Genomic DNA, 24,606 nt, shown 5'->3' with positions numbered 1-24,606 from the left:
TAGTGTTTTGCCCCTAACCGTTCACATCATTTCAGTTCTCAGAGGCAAGGTCCATTTGGGGAACACGGCTCTGCCTTTGCGGAATCTCCACTGTTGAAGTTCAATCAGGACCAGATTGGGAGCTAGGTCAACAGCCTTTCACAAGCAGTTATTCATCAGGCATAGTGACAGTCGACCATAGGAAATTAGGCTGTCCCGACTTTGCACGCAGAAACCAGAACCATGGAGAAACATCCACATGAGAAAAAATTAGCAATCCCGAATAGTTCTTGGCTTCAAAAGTCAGAATAAGGTATTGAAGAGCAATGTATGAGTCAGGCCATTTGTTTGAGTGGCATAGCTATATAGACCTCAGCTCTATCCACCTGCTGACTGGCTGCATTTTCTTCATGGCGGCAAGAATTACGGACCTTAGAAGAAGAGTGCCGTTTGCAGAAGATGTTCATTTGCTATTAACACAACTCCAACAAGTAAGCTGACCTCACTTTATATTCAAGTGGCCTTTGTGGGCAGACGGTTCATAAAGACTACCTATGGGTGAACAAGATATCGTATGTGTAATACAGCTTATGAAATCCTGTGCTTTCACATTTTATGCTATTATTTGTATGAATTCATCATTCAGTAAAAATTAAATATGACACTAATATATCAATAATTGTTAGAAATACAAAGAATAGCTGACAAGCAAATTAAGGCAGTATCTCAGAGAGAGGGCCCAGAGCGCAGGTGAGCTTTGAAGACAAACACCCTTCAGCCTGTGTTTTCAACCCCTGTGTTCACCCAAAGGGACTGTGTTTTCACACTCAGAGGTTTTGAATCTGGCTCTATGGCTTGGTTGTTCTATACTTAGACAGTTTGTAATGTTCGAAGTCAGCTGTCATTATGGTTCCTATTACACACTGCTAATCTGCCATGGAACCAGTGGCATAGAGTCCTAGAGAGCACGGACTTTGGAGTCAGACAGAGCTGTGTTCAAATCTTGGCTCCTTTATATTCCATTTATATGACCCTGTGAGTGAGTGGTACTCCATCAAAACTTCTATCTCCCTACTTGTCTGGAGTGTGATGATGATGATGATGATGATGATGATATGATAAATACCAGAGTTCCAAGGAGTTTTGAGAGCAAATCAAATATAGAGGAGATTTTACCCAGCATGCAGTGGGCACTCAGTACAAAATCTTATTTTGGTTCCCTTTATCAAAGAAATAAATGTTTTCTTCTGAATCTCTGATAACAAAGAGGCAAAAGTAAAACAAAAAAATCGCAAACTAAACTGACAATGTCTTCAATTGCTTCTGTTACTTTTTCTTTTTAAAGTCTTGGTAAGATTTTGGAACTAATTTTCTAATTCAAGCTAAAATAACTTTCCAAGATGATTTTTAGCTCATAGTTTTTTTTTTCATTGAAAACTACAGTTTTTTTTTGAGGGGGGAGTGATGGGGGTAATGTTATTTACATTTTCTGTCCTACACAGGACATGCCGTATTGAAAGGAAAGAAGGTAATTTCCCTCTCACACAAGGTTTATAGTTGCCTGACAAGAATAAGATACCCAACATCATGAGATCCAGCAAGCCTTGAGAACAACACTGTGGGACCAAGCATAAGCATTTTTGCTGAAGTAACATTTTAAGGACAAGGGTGAAAGAGATAATTGCACTCGGTGCCCGTTCCAAAGAGCTAAATCTTGCCATCTATGCCTACCACCAAGCCAGATAAAGGTTAAATGAAATGTTATGATCACTATAATCTAAATATACATAATCTACAAAACATGAGCTGCGAAAAATGAATTTTAAGGTTGCGTGCCTAGAGGTTGAGCTTCAGAAATGCAGACTTCATCTAATCTCTCCAAGCCAGAAAACCAAACAGTCAATCCTTCGTACATCCGGCAGAACAAAGAAACAATAAAGCTGGGAAGTGTCTGGACTGGGAGAACCTGCCCTGGAAACAACACTTAAAACCCCATTTAGACTGTGATAAAGCCCAGCGCTGGCAGTGGTCCATGGCCGCTCTGCATGCTGCAGAAGCTAAAGAGTTGGTAGAATTCTTTTTCATCTAAGCCCAATGAAAACTTCACTGTCTTAAAAACATTCCGAGTTCACAGTAGACGTAAGTCATACGCTTCTATTTGGGGTGCATGGTTCTTTGGTGTGTATCAGTGTGTGTGTGTGATGTGTTTGTATGTGTGTGTGTGTGTGTGTGTTCGTGTGTGTGAGCACTGGTACACAGGTGTGCCATGGCATGTATGTGGAGGTTAGATCACAAGCTTGGGTGCCCTTGTATTCCACCTTGTTGGAGGCTGGGTTTCTTTGTGGTCGTCACTGCATCCACCAGGCTGACTGGCCCATGAGTTTCCTGGGATTACCCTTTCTCTATTACCCATCTTGCCTTGGAAAAATTGGGATTATAGACGTGCATTGCCATGCTTGTGTTTGTGGGGATTCTGGGGATTCCAGCTCAGGTCCTCACAGTTGCATGGGAAGCATTTAACCCACTGAGCCATCTCCCACCCCAAATTTTATATGTATGTATGTACGAATGTATGTATGTTTGTATATTGTGGGGGAATTTTAACACTGTTTGACAATTTAATTATATAATTGCCAGCCCGATTTTTCTGTTCTCAAAAGAAAAAACAGAGCTTGGCAAAATTCCTAAGCCAAAATGAATTATGTTTTCCTTTAAAAAAAAAAAAGTCGCTTGGAAAGGAGAAAATTATATTTCTAATGCAAACAATATTTAACCCACATAATTCCTATCAGTGAGGTTACTAAAAGCATTAGTGTTTATTGATACACAGATTTCTAGGCCTATCATGTGAAATGGTTGGGTTTATTTTAGAAATGAAGTTAAATCCAGAAGAGTGCAGCCAGCTGCTGCGCTGGTGTCAACAGCGATCTGGGACCGAGGTTATATCTGCATAGGACGTCAGGATTCACAGTGAGCCTCCTCTCCTGGAAGGGAAGCTGAGGCACCAGGAAGTACAGCCAAATATCCCACACCTGGGTTCAAGCCGCGTGGTCTTCCCAGCGCGGGAAACGTTGCCCTGAACCGCATATCCAGTGTAACCATAACCAACGAAGTGTTTGTGGGAATGCCAGGCATGCTTCTACAGCTCCTCAGTTGAGAGTGTCCTCAACGTGGGTGACGGCAACGGTGACACCTATGTGCACTTCTAGGCACATGAAAGCTCCCTTGCACTTCTGATTTGTTTATCGTTTTAGGAAGCGGAGTGGGAGTTTATTAAGAAGTGGCTGTAGATAGAGCTAAGCATACGCCTTGAGAGTGTGGGAAAGAGAGACACAGAACAGCAGCCAGAGTCATGCCCTGGAGTGGAAGTTGGCTTCTCAAGGGAGTCTTCCCATTGCGTTTTAAAACATTTTCCTTATCTGCTCCTATCCCTAGTAGATTTAATGCATTTACCCGAGGTCCTATCACTTTGTGCTAGATTGCTGCAAGAGATATTCAGGTGTTTTCCTTACGCCGTTTCTTTCCTCCACTATTGCCAATTCACTTTCTGTGGGCCTCTCCTCGCTTCTATCCTCACTGCCGCTGAAGCAGCAAGAACTCCATCAGCTTCCGCTTCAAAGCAGAGCTCAAGTTTCTTCACAGGCATTCAAGGGTTTCCTGGCTCTAGTTGACACCTTTCTCTCTAATTATTTCTTTCTTTACTGTCTCACTCAAGCCCAGGGGACCTTTGTGTACCCAGAGTCAAGTTCTGAGAGCTTTACAGAAACCGGGGTATCTAGCCTTTTTATTTAAAAGCAGGTGGGTAGCTAGCTTAATTGATTGTGAACTACATCTACTTGGCATTTCATATAAACTGGAATGGACATCAGTGATTAAATTCAACTAATCAGAGGGCTTTCTTTTTCATGGAAATTCATGGGGGCTGGAGTAATAATCTCAAATAATTCCTGGTACCTGCTCTTGAAAAGGAGAAGAAAAATAGCACAGGAAGGGAATTTCCCACAGTCTCTAGCACATTCAATCCATTTCTTGTGGAAAGAATTTCTTTTGTTGTTATTGCTGGTTGACTACAGTCCAGCCGGTCTCAACCTGTGGGTCACACCCCCTTTGAGGAGGTGTTGAATGACCCTTTAACAGGGGTCACCTAAGACCATCGAAAAACATCACATTTCATAACAGTAGCAAAATTACAGTTATGAAGTAGCAATGAAAATAATTTTGTGGTTGAGGGGTCACCACAACATGAGGAACCATATTAAAGGGTCACAGCATTAGAAAGGTTGAGAACCAATGCTATAATCGGTTTTCTTCCTTACCTTAAGGACGATACAATATATTATGTTAATGTGGAATGTATACTATTTAGTCATTACATCAGGTTACTGGTCATGAGATTTACATTAAGAGTAAACTTCAGCCACAAGGTACTTCTATACACCTCTAACAACCTTGACGGAAGTTAGAGCCGCTTTGACAATCATTTGCCATATTGTCAACAACAGTGCCAACTGCCATATTATTTAGCAGAAAAACATACCAAACACTAAATATTCATTAAGAGCTGGTCAAGGCCTGAAATCTGTGAATCTGAGACATACATGAGAGGAATAAGCAGAATCAAGGTGAATTATCAAGGTGGCTAACGTTGGCATCACACTTAGACGGCTACATCCCAGCACTGGCGTTGGTCACAAGGATGGCTATAGGCAAGGTACTTTGCCTCCTTGTTCCTCAACTCCTCATCTTAACCGGAACTAGTAGTATGAATTTTTCAGAGTTGTGGTATGAAGCGATGCAGATGATGAGTCAAGGGCAGCTCTGGCACAGGGGCGGGACTATGTAGAATGTGGTTGGTGTGGGTCTTGCTGCATGCAAATACTGTGCTCCATACAGCGTGATTTTACCCTTACTTGAAATGCTTGAAACAAACATGTCTCATATTTGGAGTTTTTTTTTTTTAAAAAATATTTTTACACACACCTAATAAGTATTGTGAGGGTTGAACCCAAGTCTAAACACAGTATTTGAATATTTCCTGATAGCCCATGAAGGGATAGCATAAAGGTAATTATATATACTTTAAAAATTCATGCAGGAAGCCGAGTTTAATGGTGTGGCATTTTCTTTTTGTGACATCATGTCAGTCCTCAAAAAGTTTCAGATTTTGGAGGATTTCAGATTTTTTTTTTTTTGGGTAGGATGCTTGACCTATACAGTTATAAAGGACATTTCAATGTTAAAATTGAAAAGAAGAGAATAGTATCCAAGGACCATGGACTTCAGATGTGCGCCTCATGAAGAAGATAAACCCCGGCAAATTTGGAAGGTGCATAGGACTTGAAAACCAGAATAAAGACAGCAAAGAGAGAAAGAAGTTTAATCAAAATCCCTGAAGAGTTCGCATCTACTGGGCTTCAGAAGCCTACCAGCACTGAGAGCCTTCCGACAGCCTGTAGGGACCGCATTCTCTTCCCAAGAGTGTCCTTTGGAGCCTCCTGTCCCCAGTTCATTGTCACCAGCACCACGGTCTCCTCAGTATTATCTAAAGTGCTGCATGGGTGCACTATACAGAGAAGTTCTTCAGCCACAGTTTCAGGGCTGCTGCTCTAAAGCTTCCTAAGTAGAAATGATTGAGCTACCATGTGAGGCATGCATTCATACCCGGGCAGCTAAACAGTAAGGACACTTTTTTTTTTTTTTTGCTAGTGTTGGGTAAGATAACTATATTGTTGTTATATGGTTCTTTTTTAACCAAACCTATAAAAATGCAGATTGGAATATTTATAAATCAAATGAGATCACCATGATTGTATTGTTCAAAATGGTAAGCAGTGGACAACGATATACGTGGAACAAGGTTGGCCATAAACTGGTAACTTATCAAAGGCAGGCAATAAGCACATGCTATCTCATTATATTACTATCTTGACTTTCTTCTTTTAAAAAAGGAAATGCATTTATTTTACGTGTATGTGTGTTTCGCTCACACACATGTCTGTGCGCTGTGTGTGTGCTTAACTGCTGTAGAGGTCAGAAGAGGGCGCTGGATCCCCTGGACCTGGAGGTTGTGAGTCACCATATGGGTTCTGGGAATTGAACTCAGGCCTCTGAAAGAACCACAAGTGCTCTTAATTGCTGAGTTATCGCCTTTTTTTTTTTTTAACTTTCTTATGTGTTTGCTATGTTCAGTGTTTTCCTCCATATTGAAGGAACAGCACAAAAATCCCTGAACACCTGTTGTGCTCCTTTTAGTTGCACATTACATATTTAGGGGCAGATCTGCACCTTAATTTCCATACAGTCACATACCCAATGGGCTTGGTTTCTCCTACAGGATAAGAAAGCAGCCAATACCATCTCCATCTTTTCTTTTCTGTAGGAAATCTAGCAAATTCCCATATGAAAAAGGAAGGCAGCACAATTCATTCTGTTCTTTTCCATATTTTTTTCCTTAAAAGTTGACTTCAAAGGTACTAGGACATCGCATAGAGATGTGAAGGAACTAATAACACCTTAAAAATAATATTCATTCTGTAGAACAAAGGTCAGAGTATTGAGACAGATAAAGCAGAGGTCAAGGTCCCGCTCTGTCATGAATGATTTAGGTGGATTCATGAAAACTGTGTTAGTTCCTAGCAAGGTGGATTTGTAAAAATTATGTTAGTTCCTAGCAAGGTGGATTTGTGAAAATTATGTTAGTTTCTAGCAAGCTGAAGACCATATCCAAGCTGGAAATAAATATAGATTTACTGCATGAAGAATATGATTCTTTTCCTAATTTTTGGTTGACAAATTATTCCAATCTGACAACTAAAACCTCCTAACAACCCTATGATTAGGCATTATTATTTTCCCGTGCCCCCATATAGATTAATAAGTGGCCCCGAGGCAAAAGACATCTCTCTCCAAACATCCTGCCAGTGAAGAGTGGAGGCGCCCTGCCTCCAGAATTCATCTCTGAAGTGTCATGGGAACTTTCAAACGCCTACTCCACAGAGGCTCCATGAGAGAGAGTCAAACAGTAGAAACCTGAGAGGCTGAGAAGGGAGAATTGTCATGAGTTTGAGTGTAGCAATGGGGAGAACACAGGGAGACCCTGCTCCAAAACACAAAACAAACAAAAGCCAAATCTAAAACATATATATGTATATATGCAAATATAATAAATATATATAATAAACGCATATTATGTTGATATAAATATATAAAAATATAAGTATCTATTATGTTGAATACATATTGCTGACTATCTATCTATATAGAGATATTTATGTTTTCATGTACTAAATATGGAAGGTTTTGTAGCATAAAAACACACAAAAAACTTTCTCCCTGAGCCGGGCGGTGGTGGCACACGCCTTTAATCCCAGCACTCGGGAGGCAGAGGCAGGCCGATCTCTGTGAGTTCGAGACCAGCCTGGTCTACAAAAGCTAGCTCCAGGACAGGCTCTAAAGCTGCAGAGAAACCCTGTCTCAAAAAACCACCACCAACAACAACAACAAAAAACTTTCTCCCTGGAAATTACAATAAGTAGTCCCAGGATTATAGATTCAAGCACACATAAGAAGGCATGGTGCCCAAATAAAAGAAATGCCAGTGCCTCCCAAGCTGCAGTGTGCTTTAATGCACTTTGATCCCCAGCTCTCTTATTTCCAAGTTCAGGTTCATTTCACATAGCATAGAAACCAGAAACACTTCCCTATCATTCTCTGTAAAATCTGTGGATGAGAGAAAGTTACAGAGAGTTTTCAGAAATGATGGCTTATATTTAAAATTATAGCCAACGTGTATTGAAGCTGCAGGTCCCAATAAGTCCAGAACGAGGCTGCATTTGAGAGAGTGGGGGGGGGGGGGCTTTAGAAGAGTAAGTTGAACTGGGGCCATGAGGTTGGGCAATGATCTAATATGACTAATGTCCTTTCAAGAAAAGCAGAGAAGGACACAGCCTTGTTTGGATGGACAGATCTGTCACATTGAGAAAGCGGCCATGTATAAGACAAGGAGGGAAGCCTATGAAGACAGAAAAGCTGCAGATGTTTGACTTTGGAATTTCAACCTCAAGGATTAAGGGAAAATCAATTTTGGTTTTAGATGACCCAAGTTTGCTAGGGCAGCCTTAGTCAATCCAGTGCAATCCATACCGTTCTGTAATGAAAATAATAGCTGATGGAGTAATTTGATAATTAAAGTTCTTAAATGGCTTTCATATAGATTAAGAAATTTGTGGCTGGAGAGATGTCTCAGCAGTTAAGAGCACTGACTGCTCTTCCAGAGGACCTGTTTCAATCCCAGCACCCACGTGTGGCTCACGACTGTCTTTAAGTTCAGTTCCAGGGGATCCAACATCCCCACACAGACATACATGCAGGCAAAACACCAATGAACATATAAATAAATGAGAGGGGGGAGGAAGGGAGGGAGAGAGGGAGGGAGGGAGGGAGGGAGGGAGGGAGGGAGGGAGGGAGGGAGGGAGAGGCAGGCAGGCAGAAAAAAATTCATCCTGTTAATATAATCAAAATTATTTGAGGTTGGGGATGTTTGAACATTTTTTTTTCCTAGGGAAATTAATAAGTAGCTGAGATTAGCAGGACGTCAAATGCCTGTGGATGGTCATTCCCCAAGTAAAATTCCCACCTCCAGTTCACTCGGCTCCAGGAGATGAGACAATGGGTCAGAAACTGAACTCTACCTCAGACAACTTTTCAGCACCAAAAGTGACAGATCATGTTCACAGGAAGAGCCTCAGTGTGACCCGGTGAGAACTTGACCTCTGTACATGCTGTTCCTGCCAAAAACCTAAGATCTGGAGCCCCGGGTTAAACCTAAGAAAAGCATCAGCCTTGGGCTATAGAGCAAAACCTAGGAGTCTCAGCCTCCCCCTCCCCCACTCTCTCCTCTCTCTTTCTGAGTGTGGTATTAAATACCATCTGGATTATCAGCAACAAGGAATGTCATGTGGGACACCAAATAATATCCTGGGACAAAGTAAGGACATGTAAGTTCATTATGGGTTAATCATGCTAACACTGGCTCATTTGCTGCAACAAACACCTCAAGAACGGGGAAATCTGAGGTATCTGTGTGCTAAGTCATAACTTTTCTGTAAATCTGAAAATACAGTTTGTTGTTGTTGTTTTTGTTTGTTTGTTTGTTTGTTGTTTTTTGCTCGGCTAGCTTGGAACTCAATATGTAGACCAGGCTGGCCTCAAACTCACAGAGATCCAGAGGCCTCTGCTTCCTAAGTACTGGGATTAGAGATGTGCCCAGTGACTTTTGAGCTCTTAACACTGCTGAAATGAGCTAGCATTTTCACAAATACTACAGATGCCAAGCAGGGTCCAGTTATCATTTAAACACCTAGGCATCCCAGAGCCCTTGCAAACCCTGTTTGTGACTCCAAGGTTACAGTCTCAGAAATATGCCTACTTATTCGATATTTGGTACGACTATTGTATTATTTCCTGGCAAAGTCGCAACTGCACAACCTGACACTTCACGGCATTCTTGCTGCATTCCAGTTAATCACCAGATAAACTTGAGAATAGCCCTGTGTCCTCTCTGTGAGTATAACAGCCTGGTACTCACGAGGCAGGACAAAGGCCTCATTCAGGAAAGACGTGTAAGGCTGTGTGGCCATTGTCAATATAACCTCTCACGACTGCTCTAAGCTACAAGAGCAAGGACCATTTTTTTTTTTTGTGTACTGTGATTTTTTTTTTTTTTTTTTTTTTTGGTTTTTCGAGACAGGGTTTCTCTGTGGCTTTGGAGCCTGTCCTGGAACTTGCTCTTGTAGACCAGGCTGGCCTCAAACTCACAGAGATCCGCCTGCCTCTGCCTCCTGAGTGCTGGGATTAAAGGCGTGCGCCACCACCGCTCGGCTTGTACTATGATTTTATAAACCTATCCATCTCTCTGGTGCTTTCCCTTTGCCATCCCACACAGCGAATTCTTGCTAAACTACATTTAAATCCACGTTTTCCAAATCTGATTTGAAATCTAGACTGAATGCTTTCTATTGATGAAATACTACTTGTTTAAGATTTTCAGAGTCCAGGTCTACATAAAACAAAATAATCCAATTATTTTGCGCGATCAGTAAAACCCATCACCAAAATATCATACCCAATCATAGAAGCAACAGTCTGATCTCCATTCATGAGTGAGTCTTACTTTTGTTCAAATTCATCCGAGATTAATAAGATTGGTAAAAGGCAGCAAAAAAAAGAACTCACAGTTTGAATGGCATCCTTTGCTTGTTTAAAGCTTTGTCTGAGTTGATATTATATTAGTTGGCATTGCTTTAGTAATAGTAAACTATGATTTATGGACCCAATCACTAAGGCTTAGTAATCAATACTGAGGAATAATAGTTCTTTTCTCCTAACAAAATCTAAATTTCCATACGCCTTTAAAATTTAGAAAGCACTGCATATAAATGAGTGTATAAATAAGCAACTTTTAAAAACCCTCCCTAAAACAATATTTAAAAATAGTAATTTAAATTTTTGTATTTAAGTGAAATCTTTATTTTGAAGGCATGGAGAGTTCTGAGAAGGACGATACCGTCATACATGCATGGGTGGGACACGCGCATACATGCATGGGTGGGACACGCACGCGCCGTTACGTACACACCATCTGTAGTTTCCATCATCCATATTTACCCTGAGGCTCAGGAAATGTATGGTGAAAACTACATCCTTAGGAAAATTAACGAGCCTGGGGTGTAGTAGCTCAGTGGTCCAGGGCTTGCCTCGTATGGAGTAAGCCCTGGCTGGCTTCTGTCTCTAGACACATAGAAGCCGTTTCTTCAATAGCATCCATGCAAGGTGACTATTTCTCATGTTTACCAAATGCCTCTGGACTTGAAGCATCTCCCTGCGTCACAACTCGAAGCTTGATTTATGTTACTAACACCCACAATGAACGGTTTTCTCATGATCATTTTGGTTTGCACAAAGTAAATCCTTGGGCTAAATAACTGTCTCCAGACTCCTTAAGGCTTATGTTTTCCTGAACGTTTCTGAAAATGCAGCTACTTTAAAAACTGCTCGGCTGCACTGAACACACACACTGTTGGTGGGGCCCTTTCTGGTGTACCTGGCACATCTGGACGTAGACTGTCCAGCATTCGACAGCTGTAGTGGTGTGAGCTGCTACAGAACCGGCTTCAGCTTCCAAGAAATTGACAGCATAATGACTGAATATCCAGCTATTTCTGCTCCTATAGTTGATCTCTCTCTCTCTCTCTCTCTCTCTCTCTCTCTCTCTCTCTCTCTCTCTCTCTCTCTCTCTCTCCTCTCCCTCCTCTCCCTCCCCTCCCTCCCCTCCCTCCCCTCTCTCTCTCTCTCTCTCTCTCTGGTTCCATATAAATACAAGCATATTCTTAAGAAGTGATTTGTCTTTTCAAACTGAGGTTCCTTCAGCCCTCAAGAATCACCTTTATGTTTCATCTGTAACAAGTCAAATGATGCAAGTGGGCATCATGGACTCAAAAATCTATGAAAGGATTAATAGTTTATTAATAGTTCAGGGGTTCAGTGAGATTTCCCAACCCTGCTTGTACTTTCAGTCAGACTGGTGGCCTGCAAAGAGCACGGCCAAAGAAATCATCTTTGTTCTGGTAGAAACAAGAAAGAATTATAAAGATAGCTCATTTTTCTATCCAACTTTCAGAATTTTTCTCTTTGATTTACTTCTGGTTGAAGGAAGCCTTCACTGTTGTGTGGAACAGAGATGGCAAAGACTACGGAACTGGGGAATCTGCAGCACCCTCAAGGGCTGAGGCTCCAGTGAGGTAAATGCCTGTGGCAGCCCCTGCAGGTGGGAAGAGCTTGCACCTGAAGCGCCATCCAGCCTTCCATTTCACAGACAGGGAGGAGAGAGACAGACATACCATCCACACATGGAAGGAGATCCTGGGAAAACACGGATGCGAAGATCAGAGTGGCCAAAGAATGTTCTCTACTGTTATGTACCTCAAGAAACCCCAAATCATCTTGGCATTCTCATTTCAAGAGACTTTTCCAACGGTCCCTATGAAAAGGGCTATTTTATTCCTGAAGATTTTATATTCTAGTTCACGTTCCATAAACACAACCAAGCATATCCTCAACCATCACAACTCCATTATTTTTAAAATATTTACTTAAAATGATTCTGATGTGTGACAATTTAATATGTTGGAAGCTCAAACCCCATCAGTTAAAAAAAATCTCCCTCTACCCCCTTCCTTCCAGGGGCTGCTTAGTCAGCTGCTGATTTCAGCACTAAAGAAGCCTTCAAGAGTCAAGCAAGCTGCTCTGACCAGGCCTTAGACAACTAGAAATCCTGGTCCAATATCTACATACATACATACATACATACATACATACATACATACACACACACACACACACACACACACACACACACACACCACACGTACTTGTTAAATGCCCAAAGATCAAATGAAAGCCCCAATCTGAAAAGGCAAGGCTCAACTTAGAGTGACTTGGCCATCCCATGACACTTGTCATTCTTTACCTGTCTGTAAGACCAAAGTTCTCTCTTCTCCATCCAGAGAAACAATCCTGAAGTTATAGAGGGTCCCTGCTTGTAAATCCTTGGGGTTACATCCATAGGTAATGTTGTCTATCCGAATGGGATGGCACAGCGCGGGCCCTGAGGTATCACTGCTGTAGATGAGGCTAAAGTTGCAGGGTGACCCCAAAGTCCTCCACTGGATAGACGCTGAGAAGCTAGAGATCTTGGACTCCAACAGTGTGAAGTTACATCTCAATAGCTCTGCCAGTCCAGCCTGCAAAAGAATCAGAGAGCACGGATTTAGTCCCCAGTCTGCAGTGCATAGAGGCACTCCCTGAGTCACCTGTCCTCACCCCTGGAGCCCAGCTGCAGTGGTCCCGTCAGCCTCCAACCCAGGAAAGAGCTCTCAGGGGAAGTAGATGGCCGGCAACTTTCGCCCCATTTGCTCCATCTCTCCTAGGAGCAGCTGGAGACCGAAGGTTGTCTTGACAGGAGGGTGAGCTGTCAGTTTGGTAGACGGCAGGATTTCGGGAAAGGATGACTCTCCCACAAAGGAGTATAAGATTTTGTTCCTTTCCCCCCTCGCGCAGCCCCGGAGGCTGGGGCCAGGATAGACTTGGTTCTTAGCGGGGAATGAGCATCGTCCCCATCCCTTGCTCTGCCAGCTCACCTGCAGGAGGCTCAGCGCAATCCCCAAGGCCAGTGTGGCTCCATGGTTCAGCATCTCGCTGGGAGGACAGCCAGGGCACCTCGAGTACCACTTGTTGCGCGCTCAGCGCGCCCCGCGGGCGCAGCGCGCTTCCCTCGAAGCTGGGGACGCGCTAGGGCCGCGGCAGCAGCTGCTTCTGCTGCCGCCCTGGGCGGGCTGCGGACACGACAGGCGGCGGGGACCCGCGGCGCGCGGCCCTTCCCACGCTGCCATTCTGACCCGCGCTGCCTCGCCCCCAAGCCCCGTCCGGGACTTCCGCAATCAAAAGGCAATTTCCTTGTCTCCCGGCAAAGGAACAATGCTCCGGAGAGGGAGGGAGTCCCGAGGAGCCAACGCCTGAGGCTGCCAAGGGGGCCTCGGGCCAGCCAAGCTGCCCCCCCCCCTGCCTCTGCTGCAGCCTCCCTAGCCAAGGGTCCCTTCCGGGGCCGCGGGGCTCTGCCTTCTCCCCCCTCCCCACTCCTGAACTTTCACTTTTTCCCTCCCAGTGGTCCTCAACCCTGTTGTCATAGCTTTAAAAAGTGCTTGAGTGCTCTCACTTTTCAGCCCCCCTCTCCTCTCCACACCCAGCGTCCCCCTCCCTACCTTCCTTCCTATCTTCTCATCTGCTTTCTCCAGGGCCTCCTTTCCCAGGCTTAAACTTGACCGGAGCGCATTTCCCTGGGTCGCCCACACTCTTTCCTGAAGCCTTTTATTAGAGGGCTTTAGCCCTTCTCACCTCAAAACACCCATTTGTCACTGTCGGCGTCCTTTTGACATCAGCAGGGGAAAAGACCCTCAAAGAGCCCGCCCATTATCAACAGGACCCTCCTTTCTCCATCCACTTGCCCAATTCGCTTGCATAGGCCTGTGGGCTCCACCAAATCTTAGGAAAATACTGTGAACTGACAACCAAATAATCACATCACCAACGTACACTCCCATAACTCAGCGTCCCACTCCTTCCAAAGAAGAAGGCTGCGGTGTTTCCCCGCATCATCTGTAAGATCCGGGACGACTGCCATATAACCTGAAGAAATGTGTATGTCAAAGCAGGTCCGAGAAGAAACTCAACCCAAAAAAGCGAAAGCACTTAGTGTGATGATAATAATGAAGCTTTGCAACCACTTTTATAGCTTCGAGATTTTTGAGCTGTTTAACAAAAGATATGACCTTATTGATATGACTAAGGTAGGGGCCAAATCCTGTTCTGATTCCATCTTGTGTTTAAGACGGGTCTTAGCTCCCCACACCCCCTCCCTACAACTGTCAGGTCTGCCTTGGCAACACATTTGAGATTTTCATGCCTTGATTATGGTTCCAGATGTATTAGGCAAAATAACTGGCAGGTTTTGTTTAAAATGGCTACTATGCTCTGGCAGGAATGAGCGTTTGAAGACTCTCTGACCCTCATCTAACTTTGATGAATCTTTGTGGGTTTTGCCTTTATACTGTATCCCTGAGCTAGGACACCAAGAGACTTCCAGAGTTGTGAGCCCGCTCTTGGTCTGGCCATTAATAAAAGACTCAAAGGTCTTAATTGGCTCCATCAGCATGGTTGTCAATAACTGTCTCACATGGATCATTACACCACCTTTCAAATCACTGCGGGGGGCATAAGGCACCCACTCTCCTGCACATACATTACAGAGCGGATACTCTTAAGGCTCGGCTACTTATGTCTACTATACACTTTGAGGGACAGTAGAACACTTGAAGAAAGTGAAAATCACTTCAGTTCTTTTGGAAAATATGCTTGCCAATATTTCTTAATGAAAAACCGAGTTTGTTGCCTTTCAGAGACTTCTGGGCTTTAGAAGTAGATACACATAGGTCTGTAATCTCCCTGGCAAGTCAGCAAGCTCACCAAACACCAAACCTGTGTGTCCTCTGGGAGACTGCAGCACATCCTGTTCTTCACCCAGACAAACCATTTTCATTCTCTGTACCTTCACCCAGAACTCTTCAAAGTCTGGCACACCTTTCTCTCATCACTGGTACCCTGCTTCTTCCCTCCATCTACTGTGTGTTTCAATACAAGCACCAACTGCCTTGAGTCTTGAGTCAAGTTTCTTTTTAGCTCATTCCTTGCTACCCTTTTCGTACCTTTCTGTATTCAGAAAAGGCTACCTTGGTGGAAGACTAAGAACGATGTTCTAAAGGTGTCACAGAGAGAGCTATGATGCCATCACAAACGTGAAAGCAACTTGGCGAACCTCATTTGAAAAGTCCGGCAACAGGTGCAGCATCCACATCAATTTATCTCATTATTTTATTTTTGGGTCTCTTTTAAATTCATTCATTGCATAGGCCCCACTTACTAATTCCTGATGTTTAGGCTTTTCGTTGTCATCTTCTCTGGGATTTAAAATTTTTCCAATTGATTTTCTGATTTATAGTCTTCCCACTTAAATATACTAAATATTCACTGTCCTGTGAAAAATTTTAAACAATTCCATCTTTCCCAAGCTAACACACACAAACACAAACAGCCTTGCGCACACACGTATTCTAGCATGCTGCACCCTTTTAGACCAAACTTTCTAACATCTAACATAATATATAACATAACTAATAATCCTTTCTTATGACTTATAAGAGTATACCTGAAGACATTTGAAAAGGAAGAAACAGAGGCTGTAGGAAACACTTTCCCAATATTACTGCTTAAATGCTTCCAAATTAACAGGAACCTGGCCAAGAGTACTCCCATGAACCTGGTCAGAGTGCTCCCAGGCGCCTGCCAAGAGTGCTCCCATGAACCTGGTCAAGAGTGCTCCCAGGCACCTGCCAAGAGTGTTTCTAGGACCAGGAGTTTGGAAAATAAGAATTCACGTTTAAAAATCCATTTTTAAATTTTGATCTATCAAAGTTGAACATGTATGCTCATAATAATTGAGGTTGAATAATTTTTTAATATCCTCAGCATAGATGAAGAATCATATCAGAACATGATGGAAAGGGCCAGTAGTTATAAATATTTCTTTTCCAAAGTTATATAACTTTGGAATTTTAATTTATCATTATTTTATCATTATCATCTCAAGGCTGACAACAGAGCTTCCAATACGTTATGGGTTCAGTATAGCCCATAAAAATTAATATACAATGAGAGACAACAGGTCTGACTTAAACTTGGACTTTTAGTGACTATATTTTTTCCTTCTGAAATAATAAATGCAGGAACTGTGGAGGGAGCTAAGCAGCTAAGAGCACTGTTTCCTTTGCAAGGACCTGGCTTCATTTTTCAGAACCCACACAATGATTCGCAACTATCCTTGATCACAGTTCTAAAAGGTCTGATGCTCTTCTGACCTCATGGGCACCAGGCAGACATGTGTGTGGTACACACAACATAACTGCAGACCAAACACTCTCACATATATAAAATAAACAGAAGTTTTAAAAATTGGAATCACAGCTACAGTATTAATATGCAAATCTGCAAGCGTGGCTACATGTTGCAGGAGCACAGAACACGTCCCTGAGGTCATCTTTTGGATAGGGAGTGTATGAAATTCTGTACATAGTATAAACACATTGACTCATTTCTTATTTGTTCTCTTTGTTTGGAATTCCTCAACTGCTTTTGAGTCCATTTGTCCTATAATATGACCTTATATTTACTTTTAGAAGTCATTGCATTCCAGGAATGGGGGTCAGTCATTCTGCCCCATTACAGCGGCATAACCTTTGCCTTTTGTCATCAGGAAGCCTTTCCCAGACTCCACAGGAAGGGTGTGGCTGCTTCTGACTAGACAGTTGTCTTCTAAAAATGGTGAAAAAATTCACGGTCATAAACGTGTTTGCGTTCACACAGTCCTTACAAGCTCACCGCTAAGGTATGAATCTTGTTACATTGTGAACACAGATGCTGAACTCACCGCTCACCAGGGGCAAGAACCACTGCTTGGGAATGGCAACTTTATTTTGTTATATATTTTTATGCTTATTTGCTTATTGCAAAGAGCAATTTAAAGACGTTAGCAAACAACTCTATAAGAGGGATACAGGGCAAGGTGTAGAAGGCCCACCCCCATGGGGTCGGGAGCATGTGGAAACACAGGGATATGTTCCTTCTCATCTTCCTGGAAACCCTCCACCTCGGACACTTGCCTTTTGTAGATATTTTATGAAGTAGGGCTGGTTGAACCATTGGCCGCTGGTAATGAACTTTCCCCTCCAAGCAACCATCAATCCCTGCCCCTTGCCCCTCACTCTTATTAAGTATTTATCAGTGACACCTCTAAAAATCACACCCATAAAAGCGCAGGTATAGTTGAAAAATATCGCTTTACCTTATTCACTCAGAGCTGTTTCAGGGACCTAAGTAAAATATTTTAACAAAATTTATTTTTTATTACTCTAGAGACCTAAAAAGTTACAAAGATTATAGGAGCCATGAGCCATAGATTAAAAAAAACCCAATGTGCAGAATGTTCTTCTGGACTTGTAAGTCCCAGTAAATTCATCTGTGGTCAGTGTTCACACTTCTATGCCTGTTCTCACCACTGGTTGGTATGACTGAGATAGAGTTGGGATGTATGTTTTGCACCCCCAAAATCTTAGTTGCCCCATAATGGAGTTAGCTGTGTGGTGGCTCCACCTACACATAATTTGGTTTGAGTATGGCACAAGGTCCCCACATCCTTCCTGATCCCAGGGTGAGGCTATTCCCCGGGGAAGTTCAGATCCAGCAAGTGATTCCCAGTGCTTCAATTCCATCTGAACACATGGCTTTCCCTTTTCTGCTCACTAGGTTTCCAGGCACAAAACAAGGCTGTCGTGAGTCTGTGCACAGCACACTGAACACACTGCCGTTATGTTTTGTCTCCTATAACTAGAAACTTTTTCTAAGCTTTCCACCACTGGGGCTTGCACTCACGCAGGAATGTGACTGCTGGATGGAGCATATGGCACCATTTGATGTCTCACTAGGAAGGAGAGCTACGGTAGACCAGGGATGGCCAGGGTCCGAGAGAGAGAGCTCTGCGTTGGAGGGGAAGTGAAGTGGATTGGAAGCAATTAATGCAAACAAACCTCCCACGAGGGACTAAAAGACCACAGACCCCAGCCAGGACCTTCCTTACCTGGCTCTGTTTGTTGTCTATCTCTGGCTTGATTCCCTTCTTCAGGTACATGCTTCCATTCAGAAAATGTGCTGAGCACCGGTTCGGTGTCAGGGCTGGAGTATGTTTTGAAGACTCCTCCTCCATATCAGAGATCATAAGGAGGAGGTTTATTTCATCCTCTCGCCCTCACAGCCCATTGGTTTAGCTCAGAGTAATAACGTGTGATGATAACCTAATTATTTATGTGTTTGAGTGTTGTCTGCATCTTTGGTCCTTTGAGACATTCTTGTAGGGTAGAGCTTTGCTTTCTCTTTCTGCCCAGGGTTCAGAATACAATAGAATCTCACTAAATGTTTTCTGAGAGAATGATTGGGTCTTCGTAGCTGCGCAGTAAATGTTAAGTTAATAAATTCTCTAGCAAGCGCTTGCAAGTATTGTCTTGAGGCATGCTTTAAATGCTGTCCTGAGTGAGAAAGGAGGAGAGGGAGAGGGGGAAAGAAAGGGAGAGGATGAGAGGGAGGGAGAGGGAGAGAGGAGAAGAAGGGGGAGAAGGAGAGGGAGAGAGAGAGAAGAAGGAGATAGAGAAAAGAGAAAGAGAGGGAGAGAGGAGGTCAGAGAGGAGAGAGAGAGAGAGGGAGGGAGATGGAGAGAAGAGAAAGAGAGGGAGAGAGGGAGTCAGAGAGGAGAGGAAGAGAGAGAGAGAGAGAGAGAGAGAGAGAGAGAGAGAGAGAGAGAGCGAGCGAGCATGTAGGGGAGGAAGAATTGTGGAGGGAGAAAGAATAAAGCAGGAAGAGATTGATTTTGAAGGAAAGAAGGGAAAGTGGGAAGAGATAGGAGTGGGAGCAAAAAATGAAAGTAAAGGAAGGAAGAGAAGGAATGGGACAACGAGGAGGAAGAGGAAAGGGAATTGAAGAGAAGAAGGAAGAGGGGGAGGAAGAGGATGAGGAGCCATGCTCTTACAGGACAGTGCAGCATCAGCAATTAGCTGAGAACTCACTAGAAAGTCATAGTATAGGGCCCTAGCTATAAGGACCCAAGGAATCAGTAAGGCAGGGGGTGAAGGAAGCATTTTGTGTTTTAACAAATCATCTGTGCTGTCGGTAAAGAGGAGCTATTTAAACTCCAATGGCAGTTCAGCGTGCTTACCCATAAACCTCCAACCAAAATTTTATTATTAGGCGAGTTAATTTTAACTCGTCCGTGATTCCTCTCAAATTTCACTGATTGCTCTGTTTCCAAGATGTGACGCAGACTATTTAGAGGGTCTGGAACAATTTTAGAATTCATAAATTAGTTATCTTTATAATAAATATCATGTATGTCTTGATATTTGTAAAGCTTCATGAAAAATTCAGTGTGAATGATACTTGAAAAAGACTTGGAAAAAGAACTCCATGTACCATCAAATGCTAGACACAAGATCAGCCTGATGCCATTCCTTCTAGGAAGAATCTTTTCCTGAGTATTGGGTATTAAACCAGGAGCTTGCACATGCTTGACAAACGCTCTGCTTTGGATTTTTATTCTAACCCTTTATTTACTCACCTCCAATTATTATTATTATTATTATTATTATTATTATTATTATTATTATTTTGCATCAGAGGTTTGCTAAATGGCCTTTGCTAGCCGTGATCTTACTTCCATACCTCAGAAAGGCTTTGAATTCACACTCCTTTGCTCTGGCTTCTGATTGGAGTAGATGGGCATATAGGCCCGCTCACCAAACTGTACAAGTAGTGTGTGTGTGTGTGTGTATGTGTGTGTATGTGTGTGTGTATTTAGTCTTTAAGAATTTCATATATGTATACAATATATTTTGATCATGTTACCTTTCATTTTTCCCTAGATCCTCTCTAACACACCCCCTCCTAACTTAATGCCCTCTATCTTAAAATATCAAATCCAATTAGTGCTACCCATGTGTGCACGGTCATGGAGTCATCTACAAAAGCGGCATATACAGCCTATCAGTGTGACCATTCCCCAGAGAAAAATGACCCTCTTTTCTACCAACAGCCATCAGTTGCCAACAACTCCTCAACTAGATGTGGGTCAGTCCTTTCCTGACCCATGCTGAGATTTTTTTTAAACATTTAATTCTTTACATACATTACATCCCCACCACTGTTTCCCTTATTTCCCCTTCTCCCAGTCCCTGCCCCCTAGATCCACTCTGCCTCTGTTTCCCTTCAAAATAAAAAAGCAGCCCTCCTAGGGAGATAAACTGAACATGCATAAATAAATTATAATAAGACTAGGAACAAATCCTCATATCAAGGCTGGTTGAGATGACCTGTCAGGAGGAAAAGGGTCCCAAGTACAGGCCATAGAGTCAGAGACATTCCCAACTCCTGCTGTCAGGGGTCCCCCCAAAATTGCTAGCTATGAAACCATCATGTTTATCATGCTGGGATTTTGATTGCCTTCATCTTGTGCTGGTCTTTTGCAGGTAACCACTATGGCTCCAAAATATTTTATTTATTTAGAGACAGGATATCATATAAGCTAGGCTGGCCTTGATCTGTTCATGTAGCTGAGGATGACTGCAAATTCTTGATCCTCCTGCTTGTACCTTCTGAGTGCATGTGTTACAAGCATGCACAACCACACCAAGTTAATGTGGTTCTTTTTTTTTTTTTTTTTTTTTTGGTTTTTCGAGACAGAGTTTCTCTGTGGCTTTGGAGCCTGTCCTGGAACTAGATCTTGTAGACCAGGCTGGCCTCGAACTCACAGAGATCCGCCTGCCTCTGCCTCCCGAGTGCCCGGCCGTTAATGTGGTTCTTAAAACATAAGCCAGAGCCTTTCTCAGGCTAAGCAAACACACGGCAATAATTTTTAAAAGAAGGCATAATAAGCAGGCAGACGTGTCAACTAAAACCAATCACAAGGTACCAAGTATTTTTCTGTTTTTCTTTGTATTGCCTGAAGAGAAAATTGTGGTTAAAAGCAACACAATTTTAACCTGCAGTGAGTGTCATGCATTTCAGAAGAGAAACACTAAAATAGAAGAAAGCATAATTTTGACGAGCAGTTATTTTTAAAAACCTCATGACCATCCTGTTCTGTGTTTAGAGATATAGTTCGGAGTACTTAGAGAAATCTTTCTAGATAAACTTCCTAGATCACGAGCCTCCAGGAAATAACAAAAATATTTGGAGGGCAGTTTTAGGGATTGAAAGAGAAGTCATGTACTACATGCACAGGGCAATTCCCAGCTCAGGGCCAGACATGTTAGGACCTATAACTGTTAATAGTGAAATAATGTTCTACAAAGAACATTAAAATAAACCATGGGAATTGAGTATTTAGTCATACAAAAGGATAACAGAGCCCATAGGTGGGAATATCTTTCTGAGAACATCCAAATGACAATACATTCATACTGCATTTTCTCTTGTATCCATACAGAGCTGTTCAGTAGAGATCACGAGCATTTAACAGCTACTCAGAATGGGGGCCATGCCATGGTTTTCTAAATACTGGAAGGGAGGAGGGGGGAAGAGAATTGCTATCAGTAGGCTCCACGACGACCCTTTGGCACATTTTTTTTTTTTTTTTTTTGGTTTTTCGAGACAGGGTTTCTCTGTGGCTTTGGAGCCTGTCCTGGAACTAGCTCTTGTAGACCAGGCTGGTCTCGAACTCACAGAGATCCGCCTGCCTCTGCCTCCCGAGTGCTGGGATTAAAGGCGTGCGCCACCACCGCCCGGCCCTTTGGCACATTTTTAAGGTTTCTTGGTGTCTTAGTTAGGATTTCTATTTCCGCGACCAAACACCATGGCCAAAAAGCAAGCTGGGGAGGAAAGGGTTTATTTGGCTTTTACATCCACAGTGCTGTTCATCACTGAAGAAAGTCAGGATAGGAACTCAAACAGGGCAGGAACCTGGAGGCAGGAGCTGATGCAGAGGCCATGGAAGGGAGCTGCTTTCTGGCTTGCTCAGTCTTCTTTCTTACAGAACCCAGGATCACCAGCTCATGGATGACACCACCCACAATGGGCTGGGCCTTCCCCCATTGACCATTAATTGACAAAATGTCATACAGCTGGATTTCATGGAGGCATTTCCTCAACTGAAGCTCCTTCCTCTCTGATGACTCTAGCTTATGTCAAGTTGACACACAAAATCAGCCAGTACCCTTGGTATTTATTTTCCACACTAATTTCTTACCCATTTTTATTCCTCTTTTTTTTTTTTAAATCTGGGAGGAAATAGACTTTGACTTTGGGTAGTTTTCATCCCAGCATGTAGCCATAGGTAGCCATATGATTTCCAAGCAGGAGAGACTTTAAGAGACTCACCCCCTCAAACTCCAGGCTTCTGCTGCGTCTTCACCACCACAGCTGCCACCACCCAACCAAAGAGATGAATCTGCTCACAGGTAGGGCAAGCCAGGGGCAGCAATACTTCCCACAGGCAGTCAGGATGTGCATGGCTTCTGGGTAGAACGAGCTAGGCTGTGATACTCACAAAAATCTATTCCCCCAATCTTTGACAGCAGATAATTAAAACGTGACATAAGATTGGCTTTAAAGCCGGGTGGTGGTGGCGCACGCCTTTAATCCCAGCACTCGGGAGGCAGAGGCAGGCAGGTCTCTGTGAGTTCGAGGCCAGCCTGGTCTACAAGAGCTAGTTCCAGGACAGGCTCTAAAAAAAAAAAAAAGCTGCAGAGAAACCCTGTCTCGAAAAACCAAAAAAAAAAAAAAAAAAAAAAAAAAGAAAGAAAGAAAGAAAAGATTGGCTTTAAAAGAAAAAGTAAAATGGGGCTGGAGGGATGGCTCCTCAATTAGAGTGCACGTTGCTCTTGCAGGAAACTTGGTGGTTCTGTTCCTCTCACCCATATGATGGTTCACAGCCATCACAGTTTCTGGAGATAATGATGCCCTTTTCTGTCCTCAGGGTACCAGGCACACGCACACACTCACACGTATAAAATGAATAAATGTAAAAACAATTAAAAATAAAAAAGAAAAGCTAAACAAGCAAAGCTTTTAGCTTCTTTAGAGGCTTAAGATTGGAAACCGAAGACATAGTTTTAACATTCTGTGGATCAAATTGTCTCCCTATGAGTTCTGTAGATGTTACAAAGGAGAGGCTTATTTTTTTTAATTGAATTTCTTTTCATTGATTTTTTACAATACCGACCACAGTTTTCCCTCCTTCCTCTCCTCCCGTTCCCTCCCTTTCCTTTCCATCTACTTCCTCCCCATCCACTCCTCCTAAAGGAGAGGCTTATAATTCAGTAACCACCTGGTTAAACCCAGGTGACTGGCATTTATAACAAGATTTTAATATCACTTTAAAAATCAAAATTAGAAAGCAATAAGAAAAAAATCAAGTCTTTTTCTTTTTAAAAAAATCTTGATTTTTTTTGGCTCAAAAAAAATTAAAAGATGGAACCACAATGGTCCTACATTCTGGCTGTTTCTTGGTTATCTCTAAGTCAGCATTCCTTCCCACTCCACCCTTCTCTACTGGGTGAGGCCGATTTAGGGAATCTCTGAGACCCCTGAGCACTGGGCTGACAGTGATCAAAGCAGAAGATCAAAGGACCTTATCATGTTTCCCCCAAACATAATCTGACTCATGTTAAAACTATGAGTCAGATTATAGAGGCCTTGAAGGAAGGAGCCCTGTTCTTTGTCATCTCCTCCACATCCCCAGGTCACGGTGACTGGATCTCTGTTTTGTACGGACAGAATAAACCTTTACAGTCTTCCCCCAAACAAGGGCTTGCCTCAGAATTTTGACAAGTGCATTCTCACACATCTCAGTGCAGAATTAGAAGCCCAAGCCTTAGAAGTAATTGACATCCATAAAGCTGTTGTTCTGCACTGGTAGATGGCCCCTCCTAAACTCCGTGTGAGGGCGAGTGCTTCTCAGGAGAGACATTCCTGAAACTGCTACTTGTGCCACCAAGATCAGAGCCTCCCCACCACCACAAAGTACGCACTTGCTGAGTTCTGCCCATAGCTCTGCTCCCCCCTCCCCCGCCCCTCATACCAGCAATCTCATAGAGGGAAGGCCACACAGGAAGCCCCCACAGCAGGCATCTCATTGGCCCAAATCTATAAGGGATCTGAAACAAGAGACGCGGTAGCAACACAGATACCCCTGGCTCCCTAACAGAAATTTCTGCAGTAGGGAGCTCTCATCTGGACCTATGATGGTGGTGCTGCGTTTTGTTCCCAGCTGCCTGCAAGTGCAGGAAATATGGAAACGGTACTGACTTCAGTAACGGCTCCTGGAATTCACAGTGTTTCTCCTGGCAGTTCTGTATTCTACAGTGACTGGGTTTCAAACCTGTGAGTCTCTGTGTGTGTGTGTGTGATCTGAGGGTACAG

General features: G+C 43.1%; 1 protein-coding gene across 2 annotated transcripts in view; it reads right to left on the bottom strand.

Moving 5' to 3' along the window:
• Positions 1-24,606, bottom strand: part of Ptprb (protein tyrosine phosphatase receptor type B) — a 118,781-nt gene that overhangs the window by 77,500 nt on the left and 16,675 nt on the right. The window contains exons 1-2 of one of the 2 annotated variants that reach the window (XM_038314946.1): positions 13,176-13,403; positions 12,506-12,779 (exon numbers count right to left, since the gene is read on the bottom strand). In XM_038314946.1, the coding sequence (XP_038170874.1) occupies positions 12,506-12,779; positions 13,176-13,229 (328 nt within the window). In that variant the 5' untranslated portion in view covers positions 13,230-13,403. Of the gene's footprint in view, positions 1-12,505; positions 12,780-13,175; positions 13,404-24,606 lie in introns of those variants that run through there. The other variant, XM_038314945.1, reaches the window with a different exon arrangement.

The sequence above is a fragment of the Arvicola amphibius genome, chromosome 17 (assembly GCF_903992535.2).
Source record: "Arvicola amphibius chromosome 17, mArvAmp1.2, whole genome shotgun sequence".
Taxonomy (NCBI): Eukaryota; Metazoa; Chordata; class Mammalia; order Rodentia; family Cricetidae; genus Arvicola; species Arvicola amphibius.
The sequence above is the reverse complement of the archived record's forward strand: the minus strand, read 5'-3'. Positions and strand labels throughout refer to the sequence as shown.